Source organism: Amblyomma americanum, chromosome 7 (genome assembly GCF_052857255.1).
Source record: "Amblyomma americanum isolate KBUSLIRL-KWMA chromosome 7, ASM5285725v1, whole genome shotgun sequence".
NCBI lineage: Eukaryota > Metazoa > Arthropoda > Arachnida > Ixodida > Ixodidae > Amblyomma > Amblyomma americanum.
In genome coordinates this window covers 49,076,037-49,088,411 of record NC_135503.1, presented here as the reverse complement: position 1 = coordinate 49,088,411, position 12,375 = coordinate 49,076,037, and the positions used below count along the sequence as shown (strand labels likewise).

At 46.2% G+C, this 12,375-nt stretch overlaps 1 protein-coding gene across 15 annotated transcripts in view; it reads left to right on the top strand.

Moving 5' to 3' along the window:
* Positions 1-1,208: 1,208 nt before the first annotated feature.
* Positions 1,209-12,375, top strand: part of LOC144099057 (uncharacterized) — a 183,607-nt gene continuing 172,440 nt past the window's right edge. For 10 of the 15 annotated variants that reach the window (XM_077632100.1, XM_077632097.1, XM_077632098.1 and 7 more), the window contains exons 1-8: positions 1,210-1,449; positions 1,555-1,681; positions 1,759-1,842; positions 2,154-2,222; positions 4,245-4,307; positions 4,420-4,512; positions 6,210-6,314; positions 7,993-8,091. In XM_077632100.1, coding sequence (XP_077488226.1) covers positions 1,308-1,449; positions 1,555-1,681; positions 1,759-1,842; positions 2,154-2,222; positions 4,245-4,307; positions 4,420-4,512; positions 6,210-6,314; positions 7,993-8,091 — 782 coding nt within the window. In that variant the 5' untranslated portion in view covers positions 1,210-1,307. Of the gene's footprint in view, positions 1,450-1,554; positions 1,682-1,758; positions 1,843-2,153; positions 2,223-4,244; positions 4,308-4,419; positions 4,513-6,209; positions 6,315-7,992; positions 8,092-12,375 lie in introns of all 15 variants that reach the window. The other 5 variants (XM_077632101.1, XM_077632099.1, XM_077632094.1 and 2 more) reach the window with 3 other exon arrangements.

Genomic DNA, 12,375 nt, shown 5'->3' with positions numbered 1-12,375 from the left:
CTAAAAAGGTTGAAGCCTGATTGCGGCGGCTGCGTTTTTATGGAGGAAAAACGCTAAGGCGCCCGTGTGCTGTGCGATGTCAGTGCACGTTAAAGATCCCCAGGTGGTCGAAATTATGCCGGAGCCCTCCACTACGGCACCTATTCTTCCTTTCTTCTTTCACTCCCTCCTTTATCCCTTCCCCTACGGCGCGGTTCAGGTGTCCAAAGATATATGAGACAGATACTGCGCCATTTCCTTTCCCCAAAAAACCAATTATTATTATTATTATTATTAAATCGCTGGCTGGAACAGCGAAACTTTCTTACTTTTCTTCACTAGGAAACAGGTTAATTGTTACAGGATTCGAAACAATTCTGGAAACATGTTGATCGCAGTCGCGGCAAAGATGACTGCTCGGTAACAACGATAAAAAGTGTTGACACGCTCATTGAAGATGACGCGTGTAAGGCTGCGACCTTTAGTAAATAAATATTTCTTATTAGTATTTATTTCATCCAACTCGCGAGCTCTACAGATTCCAACAAGTGCTGATCTGATGCCAGAAGTTATCTTTAGCATAGCAGGTATTCGCAAGTTATCGCGTAATGTGAACCCATCGGTTGCAAGCGGCCCAGGTGATTTGCCAGCAGCAGTTAGCAAAAATTGTGCTGATACATTGCCATTGTATTTTACTCGATTATTTCACAAGAGTTTGCAAAGAGGGACTCTGCCAAAAGACTGGAAATTGGCTCGCGTACGTGCGCCCATCCATAAAAGTGAACCGAGAAATTTGGTGCAAAACTATAGGCCAGTGTCTCTAACAAGTATAGCTTGCAAGACAATGGAGCACGTAATTTACAGTTCTATTACGTCGCACCTCATTAAACATAATTTACTTAACTCTGCTCAGCACGGATTTCGCCAAGATTTGTCTTGCTCTACACAACTGGTTGAGTTTACATATGATATTGCAGTTGCTATTGGTAAACAGAAAGTTATTGATTGTATTTTTTTGGACTTCCAGAAGGCATTTGATGTTGCACATGGTCTCCTTGCTTCTAAATTACTCAGCTACAGTTTGAACGAGAGAGTCATTGTATGGATTTCTGAATACCTATCTCTACGACAGCAGTGTGTAGTTGTTGGTGGTCGCTCCTCGAACTATGCCCCTGTTACTTCGGGACGCTTCAGGCATGTTCTCCAGGAGGCACTGATTTTGGCCATGCCAATTCGCTCCATCTGGCAACACTGCCTGAACGTTTCGCGTGCAGGAAGGTAAACAGGGAGCACGTTTTTGAATATCGTGGCATCGGAAAAAGCCAACCATGCCGGACGAATTAAGTGTCAAGCTTTGCAAGCTTGTGCAACAGCATCCCGAAGTCTACGACATCCTCAACGACAACTATCACAATGAAGAGGCAAAAAACAACGCTTGGGAGGCGATCGCACAAGAACTTGGAGTACCAAGTAAGTGCCCGCGTTCCTGCGGCGCTTTGTTCGTGACCTGCCATTGAAGCTGGCGTCACAGCCGCAACCAAGACGCAATGAAACAATGCTTTTATTTCTTTGCAGAGTCAAAATGTGTTATAAAGTGGAAGTCCCTGAAACACCAGTTCATTAAGGCGAAGAAAGAGCAGAATACAGAATGGGACATGTGGCCGTGGCTTCAGTTTTGTGACGATGCAGCAGCAGTCAAAGGGTAGCGTACAGACCTGACTTTGCCGGCTTAATTAATTTCGTTGCTTTATATGCTAACGAACGCTTTTATTGTCGCAGTGGTTCTCGGAAGCGCAAGCGTGAAAGTACAGCAATGCCGGTGCAAATGGTGGTTCCGGCTGACGACTCAGCTACTGAACCAAGGTATGCTGCTGAAATTAAAGCATAATCAGCGTTCGTATCGGTATGCCGCGAGCAGAATTTCGCTGTCATCAAGATGAGCTTGGGGGCTAGATATGCACCTAAGAACAGGAGGAAGCGGCGATGGCGCGAGGCCGTTGCTGTTTTATGCATGTGCTGTACCGTTCGGTACATTTGAAACGCCAGGGAGTAAACTGGCTTGCGATCCGGCAGGCCGACACGAAGGTTATGCATTTGTCACATTGTATAGAGAGTGCCATGATTATTTGTTCTCTTTTCTCTGTTATTTTGATATGTTTCATTTGCTGATTCAGGGCTTTGAGCAGGAGTCCACTGAAAGGAGAAGCAAAGGAAGCTACGGCCAAGGCTCCTCGTGCAGCAAGGCAAGTACCTACGTTTTGATTTTATGTGGAGTAGCCTTTCTTCACTGTGAGTCTCCTCGAACCCCCTAATCTTCTCATATGTCTTTGCTTGGCATCTCTTCTCTTGGAAGCAGTCACTGTTTAGGAGGTCACAATGTGTCAAAGCCGCTGCGGGGGCTCAGTGGTTATGGCGCTCGGCTGCTGATCCGGAAGATGCAGTTTCGATCCTGCCTGCGGCGGTCACACATTTCGATGGAGGCGAAACGTTTTGTTTTGTTTTGTGAGAGTTTAACGTCCCAAAGTGACTCGGGCTATGAGGGATGCCGTAGTGAAGGGCTCCAGAAGTTTCGACCACCTGGGGTTCTTTAACGTGCACGACATTGCACAGAGGACAGATAAATGTATGTGTTGCTTCCTTTTTGTTGAACGAGTTAGCTAAATTGATGAACTTTCAAGACCACTGGGGATGTGCAAGTATAAGTTAAAGTGTTGTACAGCATCGAAGGCAGCCTTAGGTGGCATGATTGCTAGAAAGGTGACATTACTTGTATTTTTTTCATGCATTGAAGGAAACACATGAAATGTGTGATACTCGCAGGAGAACAAGATTGTTGCTGCTAACATTCTCTGGCAGCAACTGTAGCTGCATGAACTGGGGTGCACCATTCTAGCAGCCAGTACAGGAAGGAGCCGTAATAGGAGCGGGAAGCTCAAGACGCATGTTCCTGTTGTGACATTCTGAGATTTTGCAGACCTTGTTGAGAACGGAGAAAACAGTCTTGTGATTTTTGTGATGAAACTACTGACTGCAGTGAAAATGATTGCATTTGTGTTCTTTTGGTGCCCTCAACTTTTGGTGCCCTCAAAAGGAAGACATTGATGGATGTCCAGTAGTTCTAAAACCTATTAATCTGGTTTTTTAAAATAAATGAGCTTCACTTAAACAGTGCACCTGCTTGAAGCAACTGGCAGTATTCCTCTTGTTTCAGTCCTGCAACTGAGCCAGCTTTCTTTAGAATGTTTAGCTCAATTTAGGTAGAAGCTTCTGTGTTAATCTAAGTGCTCCTTAATCTGTGGTTGGTATTTTACGTGATTGTGCGCTCTCTTAACAGAAGATGTAATGTGCTAGTTGCTAATAATGCACATTACTGCGCATTTATTTTCACAAAAATAAATCAACATTAATGATGCCACCAGCTCTCTTTTATTGGATGCTTTGGTGTCTTGCTGGAAACCTTTTTTTGCATTGATGAAGCTTTCATGATTGGTGCTGCTTTGTCCCCAAAGCTTCTCTCTCCTCTTCGCATTGCTGGCTTTTTTTGATCGTGCAGGAGCATGCTTGATGTTGCATCTGTAGTGGTCTGGACGTTTGACCATTCAAATGCCATGATACTGCTACTTCATTTTTCTATTTTCTTTTTGTCATGCTTTGCATTTATATTCCAGGCCACACACTCTTCTATCTTACAGTGGAGCTACGGTAATTCCTGTCTTACAAGGCAAATAACTTCCCTCATGCTGTTTGTGATATAAACAGCCAGACATTGGCTGTGATATCAAATTGGGCTTCAGGTTAATTGAAGCATAAAAAGACTGCAGTATTATATCTGCTTGTTCCTTTGTTGTCAAGCAGGCTTAATTGCTGGAGTGTATGTTTAAAACGGCAAAGCTGCAATTATATGTTTTTTTTTTAACGTTAAAGAACCCCAAGTGATGGAAATTATCGGGAGCCCTGCACTATGGCATCCCTCATAGCCTGAGTCGCTTTGAGACATTAAGACCAACAAACCAAGCCAATCACATCATGCTGGCAGGTGCAAAGGGATTAGTAGGACCCCATGGCATTTCGTGGACACCATTGGCTGGAGGACCTCCTTTGAGGTGCATTCACCACTTGAGTTGTATCCAACTCTAGTGCTGGCTCTCGAAGCCAAAACTGCAACTTCATACTGGAAAAACGATGCATGCCATGCTTCTTTCATGTGTTAGCTGCATTTATCTGTTCTTGTGTTCCAAATTCCTTTTCTTTTTTCCTTCCTTCAGAGCTTGGGTAGCCACGACCCAGCAGCAAAGCTTTCTTTCACAGATTCCTCTTGAAAACTGGAGGTATGGCAGTGGTGACACTTTCAGACCCAAAGCTGCACCTTTGTACTGTATAAACAAAGCATGCCATGTTTGTTGCATGTGTCAGCAGCACTTTTCTGTTCTTGTGCTCCAGATTTCCTCGCTCGCCTTCGTTTGGAGCTACAGTAGCCACTACACAGAGCCCACAGGAAAGCTTTCTCTCTCAAATTCCTCTTGAACACTGGAGGTACGACACCTGCTTTTGCCATGTTGTCGGAGGTGGCTTGAGAGCTAGTGCCATGCTATGCAGGCAGTTTTAACAACTGTCAAGCGAACGGCGCAGTTTTATTTGTAAATTTGGCTGTGCATAAACTCTCTCCAAAACGAAACAGCACCTTTCGACTCAACAAAATAGCCCACCTTGCTGATTTGATGCAACAGTGGCGGTCTTATGTTCTCGCATTGTGTGTTTATTTTCTTCTTTCCTTCAGAACTGGTATAACCACAACACAGGGCTGACAGGAGTCCTTTCTCGCCCAAATAGCAAATGTGTTTATTTGCTATCTGCGCTCATGCTCGTCTACTTGATAACTACTTAATAATAATAATAGTAAGTTAATAAAGTCTACTAAATAGCTAATACCATGTTGCATGGGTACTTTTAACTGCAGCGAAGTTAAATGGTAGTTCATATAAAGTCTGGAAATGTTGCTCAATAGCTTCAACTGTCACAGCCCTCTGAACAGCACCTTACTGGCAGAGATGATCTCAGTTTAATGCATTAATCCCAGCAAATTGGCAGACTCACTGACTTTTCTTGCTGCCATTTCTTCTTTCATCACTCGGTCGGTTTCGCCGGGCACGCAAAGGTTCTGCAAGGGCAGAGCGCGAGGCTCCCTGCTTGTGACATTGGGGATCTGTACGACAAGGCACGCGAATGCCCGTCAGCAAATGTCTCCGGGACAGTGAATAATGGTCACTCGCATGCCTTCTCGTTTGTGTCAGCCCGTGTTCCACCCTCGTCACACGTTTGTTTCGAACTCGCCCCGCCACTGGACCCCGGAGCAAGCACAACTCCGTGCCTATGTCAAGCTTCCGCAGCCCAGTAACAAGACCACGTTGCACGACACCTTGGAGCACAGCCGGGTTACCTGCACAACCAGAGGGCCCAGCAGCAGGGGAGGTTGGGCAGCATCCAGAGCCGTACCACGCCTCTGTTAGCGAACGGAGTTTCGCAGGAGTCGAAAAGGAACAGCACAGGTGCTGCCCATGAGATAGCGCAAATCCCCACAACCTCTGTTGCGAGATTTTTATGTGCTCCAACTCGAAGGTATAGACAGTAAACTGGAGCCGTCTACTTTGGGGCAACCCTTCAACAATATTCTCGGCCAGAAGGAGGTCAAGAACCCATCTAACAAAATTTTAAAATTTCTTTAAAATTTCTTATGGAATGTGTTGATTACAGGAATGTGCCTCGCAAGTCTGCAGACCCAGAAAATGTCGCATAAATGTCTCCGACTACCTTACGGTCAAGAACGTTGCTTTGCTTTGGCGGACGCGAGGCACCAACAAAAGAATCTGCTCCGTAAAAATTTCCTGAAAAGGTTTTTGATAGCAAGGTCACAAGGCCGCTGTGCTCTTAGCCTTTATCCGTCACTGCTAAGATATGTTCGAACTATTGATGACGTGATCCATCTGCACTGCGCTAGGTGTGTGCTCTCACCTGTTACATGGCACTGTCCATGAAAGTAAAGCGTGCACTGCAGTGTACTAAATCACAACAGAGCTGTAAGGCCACGGCAATGCAGCAGATATAATATTGTGCTATACCTGCACTCACTGCAAGGACGGTGTGCTGGTGAGCATGCATTAAAGCTATTGCTCTTAGAAATGAATGGAGTGAAAGAATGATGCAAACTTCTTTTCCCTGTCCCTCATTTGCAGAACAAAGGCATCCCCATCGGTGCCTCAATCTAGCAACAAGTTACCTGAGCCTGCAGCGCAACCCGCAGCCACCAGTCGTCCTCCAACTCTCAAGCGCACAGCACGGTGTGTGTCTGCTCAGTTATCATGTTCATTTCATTTCGATGTGCTGCTTGTTATGTCGTCTTAATTACTGAATAAGGAATAATTCTTATCTCTGGCAAATGTTTTGCTTTAGAAAGGATTGCACACTGCAGGCTAGAAGTACACACACTGTTGCAGGAACTGAACGTGGTGATGTAGTGACTTTGTTACCAAAAGGTAAAAGACTGGGTGAGGCATCTTGTGTGCGTGAATAGTGTTACCGTGGGTACTTCGTTCCGCTATTCGTTCCAAGCAATGGCACCTGCAACGTTGAAAATATTTATTGGTGCTGTAAGTGTTGGCTAACTTTAAGTGCATCATCATGCAAGAAGAAAAAGCTACCGTAATTTTCGCCCACCCTTTCACACTTCGCCATAGATGCATCTGCTTGTTGGCCCTGTCCCTTAGAATTCAGGCTCACCAGGATGACATTCTCTTCAGTGGTTATGGCATAGCTCAACCGCGACAGTTGAACCAGAGGAGCTCATCATGCAGTGTTTTACTGTTCTTCGGCTTTTTAATTTACTTCTTTTGTGATGGGAACTTGCAGAAAGCACCATCATAGGAAGCCCTTGTTGGTACACGATAGGTATCTATATGCATTTTAATGCGATAGATTTGAGGCAGCCTTTCTGCAGAAAATCCGGCTGCGGCATCAGCGTCGTATGCGTTTGCGTCATTGGTGTTGTAAGTGAAAAAATACTGGAGAAGTTACCTAGCTTGGCCACCTAGGTCACGTGACATGGTGGCATCATCACAGCCAGCCCACCGGGTTGTGACCTGGGCAAGTTAAATTGATGATTGGTCGTGACCGGCTGCTCTTCCGGGGCAATTTGGGTTGCACAAGCCCCACCAGTGTCAGTACCTGCCATCGCAGGGCAGTGGCGTATCGCTTAACCGCTGCATCACTGCGCCAAGAGTGGTTCTAGGATTCCACGGATCTACGAATGTAAAGTAAAGAAAGACCAATTCCGCGTGTATATGCATTAACCCATTAACGCTATTGCGTCAAAGTCCCCTTAAATTTTTGTGTGAAGGAACTAATGAATGATCTTTCAAGGGACACTGAGGGCTAAATCAGGCTTGCCTATATCGATTGATTTTAGTTTTCTAATGCTAAAGAGGCTACTTTCACTAAAAGTGAAGGGTTAATAAGCCAGAAAAGGCCATAAACTGAAATGCAGGTATCGCGAAGTCCTTTTCATAATTGACATCACAAATTTGAATCGTGTCGGGGCAAAAGCCTTTAATGTCTCCTACTCGTGGCGACCTTGTCCGTCCGTTACATCTAGGCCACGTGACAAAGTCACGTGATCACAGCCTGCCAACCGGACTGTGAGAAAACTGCCCATGCCCACTGGCTGTTGCCTTCCCACAGTTAAAAGGTATCTAAGTGCCTCCAACGAATTTTTTTGTCCAGTTCTCTCAGGAATAAAGGTGTCTTTTGCTGCCATACAAAGATCGGTCCCAAATGAACCAAACGTTCAGTTTCCGCTGAAAACAAAAATTGTATGGAGTTTAGCTCAGTGCCTCTTTAGAAACGTTTTATGTATGGCACAAAAGATTTTGCTGTTTAAACGGTTTCTCTGCTGAATGTCTTAGTCTGCCGGGCAGCTACTCATTTGACCCTCAGTCCACACACTACGCTGTCTCTTTACAGGATGTCGACTTGTGGGGCTTCATATTTAAGTTCCACGGGGCCAACTGTAGCCAAGCCACAGCAGACATTGCCGTCAGCTCTGCGGGCCTCATCTAACAGGTGTGTTATTACAGCAAGAGCTGTTATTGCTGCTTACTCCTCTGTTTCAGCGTGGCTTCGGTTGTTCCATTACAGTAAAAGCTCGTTAATTCGAACTCGTGGGGGACTGAAAAATTGTTCGAATTAAGCGGAGTTTGAATTAACGAGCGGGCGGCAAAAAAAAAAAAAGATGGCCATTGCATTTGGCTGCTAGGGCCGAAGCCAAAATAGCCATATTTGGTATCGTTATCGAGGAATACGCACTACTACTCTTTGAGGTCGGCGATTGCGGGTATTAAAATCATGCGAGTCCAAACACCAAAGGAAATAAAGATATCCAATCAATTTATGCGCCTGGAACTAATGATAAATGTACCCACGTGAGCGTCAGGCTTAATGATGAAATATGACACTATGCTTCAAAAACATGTTTATTAACAAAAGAATAATGATCGAAGCATATCAACATGAAAAATAATCGGTGATTTGCATTTGTTTGCGCTTTCTTCGCCGCGACTCGAGAAGCATTGTCTGCAACTTGCCTAACATCTCCAGCGCAGCATCCGAATTCTCATCGGTGGAGAAATAGCGCGCAGCCAGATCGAATCCCGATGCTGCTTCACATGTGCTCGGAGGAGGCAACGAATCGTCCTCTTTGTCGGACTCGTCGTCGCTGTCAGGCGTGCTCGCCGCGCGTGAGTCGTACTGCTGACTGGACGCAGCCTCGATAATCTCGGCGTCAGTTAAAGGCCCCGTTGTCTCCACGCCGTTGTCTATGTCGACAAAGCTCTCGAAGTCCACACCCTCCGATAAAACAGCGTAGGCAGGGTCCAGCACAATGGAGCCATCATCTTGATCCACTTGAACATCAAAGTCGGCTGTGCAGCAGGCTTCTGTGGTTTCACTGAAGCCACACTTGCGGAAACAGTTAGCGATAGTGTCTGCCTTGACGGCGTTCCACGATATTGCCAGCATGTGGCAAGCTCCGAGCAGGTTGACATCATACGGCTTCCCGCTTTCCATTCATACAAGAATCCGTTCTAGGAGGTGGCGCCTGTACAGAGTCTTTAGATTTTTAATAATCCCGAGGTCCATAGGCTGCAGCACAGCAGTAGTGTTTTTTGGCAAAAATGCCAGACGGTTCGCCTTCAGTCCATTGATGTCACAATGCGCCGAACAGTTGTCGACGAACAAAAGAATATTTCTATTCTGTGCCGCGAACTTTCTGTCTAGTGTGCGCAACCAGTCCGTGAAGATTGCTCGCGTCATCCACGACTTCTTGTTTGAAGTGTACTCAACAGGGAGAGTCTTCACGCCTTTAAAGCAGCGAGGCTTCGCTGCTTTGCCTATCACGAGCAAGCGGCACCGTTCCGTGCCCGTCACATTCGCGCACACTAGCACGGTAACTCTTTCCTTGCTGCGCTTTCCGCCCGAGCACGTATCACCTTTATAGCTCACAGTCTTGTTTGGGAGCAACTTAAAATAAAGTGCGGTTTCATCAGCATTGAAAACATCGCTGAGCGGGTAATCGGCAAGATATTCCTTCAATTCACCTGAGACCCAATTTTCGCAGGTTTCTTTGTCGACTGCGGCTGCCTCTCCGCAGACGTTCTTAAACGTCAGCCCGTGGCAGGCCTTAAAACGTGATAACCAGCCTTCCGATGCATTGAAGTCGCTGATGCCCATTTGGTTGGCGAAGTCCGCTGCCTTCACAGCAATTATGGGTCCACTTAATGGAATATTCCTGCTGCGAACATCCTTTATCCACGTAATGACAGCAGTCTCCATCTCGGGGTGAGCCGACATCCGTAGTCTTTTCCGCGAGGGCTCAATCTCCTTTTGGTAAGCATCGATGATAGAGTCCTTGTTCTTGATGTAGGTAGACAACGTGCTTTTTTTGATGCCATACTTCTCGGCAATCGCTGTCTTCGTTAAGAGACCACGTTCAACCGCCTGCAATATTTCAACTTTAGTCTTTAAATCCTTTGCCGAGTACTTTCCACGGCTCGCCATGATCGGCACAGTCGATGAGACGTCAGCGGCGAGATACCACACAAACGAGCAAGCTCATGCAAAATGCGACAAGAAAAGACTACTCGTGCATTCCACCGATCGCAGCCGCCGCAGCGCAACGAAAACCTGAAACGGCTTGCTCCGGAGCATCGGCGGCGGCGGCGCCCGCGCGTCAGAGAAAACCTGCTACGGCATGCGCCGGAGAGTGGTGTGCAGCGAGCGATGAGCGAGCGCGGCTTCGGCCGCTTAATCTGTTTTTTCAGCCAGCGTCCGCTGCGGCGTACGCGGTTGTTGCCACGCGCGTCTTTTCTTTTCTTTCTTTCCTCTTATCTTTGAACTCTCCTCTATCTGCACGCGGCAGTGGTGATTTCTTGGCCTGAGCCAATCGGCAGGCCCGTGCACTTTCCTTTTCATCCTTCCCTCAGTCGCAACAACAACAACGCCGGAGGCTCCAGCAAGGAAATTGGCGGCTCGCCTCGTGCGTGCAAAAATGCGCGCTGGCTTATTTATTCTTATCGCTGTGCATATTTAAAAAAAAAAATTTCAATGCATTGTACTCGTTACGAGGCGACTTCTATTTACGAGAAGCAATGTCGGCTGCCGGCTCCTAGTTCGAATTAACCGACGTGAGTACCGGTACGTTCGAATTATCGGGCGTTCCGGCCCATTGATATACATAGGGCTTTGCAGGGACCCGGGCATCAGTTCGAATTAACCGGCGGTTCGAATTAAGCGATTTCAAATTAACGAGCTTTTACTGTACTACGTGACCACCCTCTATGTGTATTCGTAATAGAAAAGCTGGCCTGCCTGGATTTGAACCTGGAATCTTCTGACTTGTATTCACACACATTATCTGTCATGCCACTGGCCCAGATGCATGCCCGACTTTTACAGTGAGAGCTTTTACTATCATGTAGGAGAACTCAAAAGATATACATATCACCTTTCAGTGCTGATGGTGCTTCACACTTGATTCATAGCACAGCTTGAGGCACGAGGGTCCTCGCTGTGCCAAAACGACAGTGTGTGTGTTTGTGTAGGGGTCATAAGCAGCCACATGGAGAGATGCAGAATACCGAAAGTGGGTGAACACTTGGTCTGTACTGTGAAGGTAGTGATTGAAAAAGCAGTCAAAGGGGCTGATATTTAAAAAAATCGACAATGTTGATGCTAGCTCTCGCTCGATTTCGTAATTTACGCAAACATTAATATTGCAAATTTTTATTCTCCTCATTTTCCTACTACTCAAGCCTGCTGTGCTGTTGATCCTGGATATATCGAACCCATATGCAGTAAAACCTCGTTGATCCGTTCATGATTCATCGATTTTCCTTTCATATGATCAAAATCACACGTATTAAAAATGTCTCATTGAGTTGCGCTACAGTAAAACCTCTTCAAGCTCACCATGTCTGCCCACTGACGTTATCGGAGTAGGGGATGCACGGTGAGGTTTGTCGCCCTAATCAGTTGCTAGCTACTGCGAGCAGTGATTTTTTAAAGTTATTTCTAAATTATAGGGTCCACGCAGAGATTTGCAGTTTGACTCAAATACCCACAGGGACCACCTATACAGATCAGTTGCACTAGAATATGCCCATCGTAATCATTTCAGGGTCACTTTAAAGGAGTGTGTGGATTGTAAAGTTGGGAAGTGCTGCTATCCTTGACATGGTCAGCATAAGTGCCCTTATATGTCACTCCTCTGTTCCCATGTATACTGCAGTTCTGGTCTTGAGTTATTGCATATGCATTTTTTGCCCTTGTGCAATAACAGCTGCTGTGACGGCGCCTAGAGCTCTAGAGCAGTTTCTCCTCTTTGTGGGAAGTGCGTTCACTCTATTTGTAACGGTGGAGGTAGATGCCTTGAAAATGCTTCTAGGCTATGCGTGTCTCTGAGTTCAGAATGCATAGTTTGGCAGAATAGTTGCCGTTAGTGCTGTGGGTCTGGAGCCTGTGACCGCAGATTTTTGCCAGTGTGTAGCCAGCTTGTAAAAGGGGGCCACTGCAGCAGAACCATTGGGCGTCCACAGAATTTTCTCAAGTGTCTGTGGGGCACTTCGCACTACTTAATACACTGGCTATGCAGGAGCACTTTAAACATCCTGGAGCAGAACTGAGAAACATTATGTGGGCTTCACATGCAAGCATCTCGCATTTACGCCTAGTACACCCACCATTACCATTGTGATGCTCCTTAGCCATGCCTAGCCCTGTGGTGGACAGGACCACAGGTCGCAAGGCACTCATGAATGCTTTCATTTTGCCTCACTAACATATTTTGAGTGT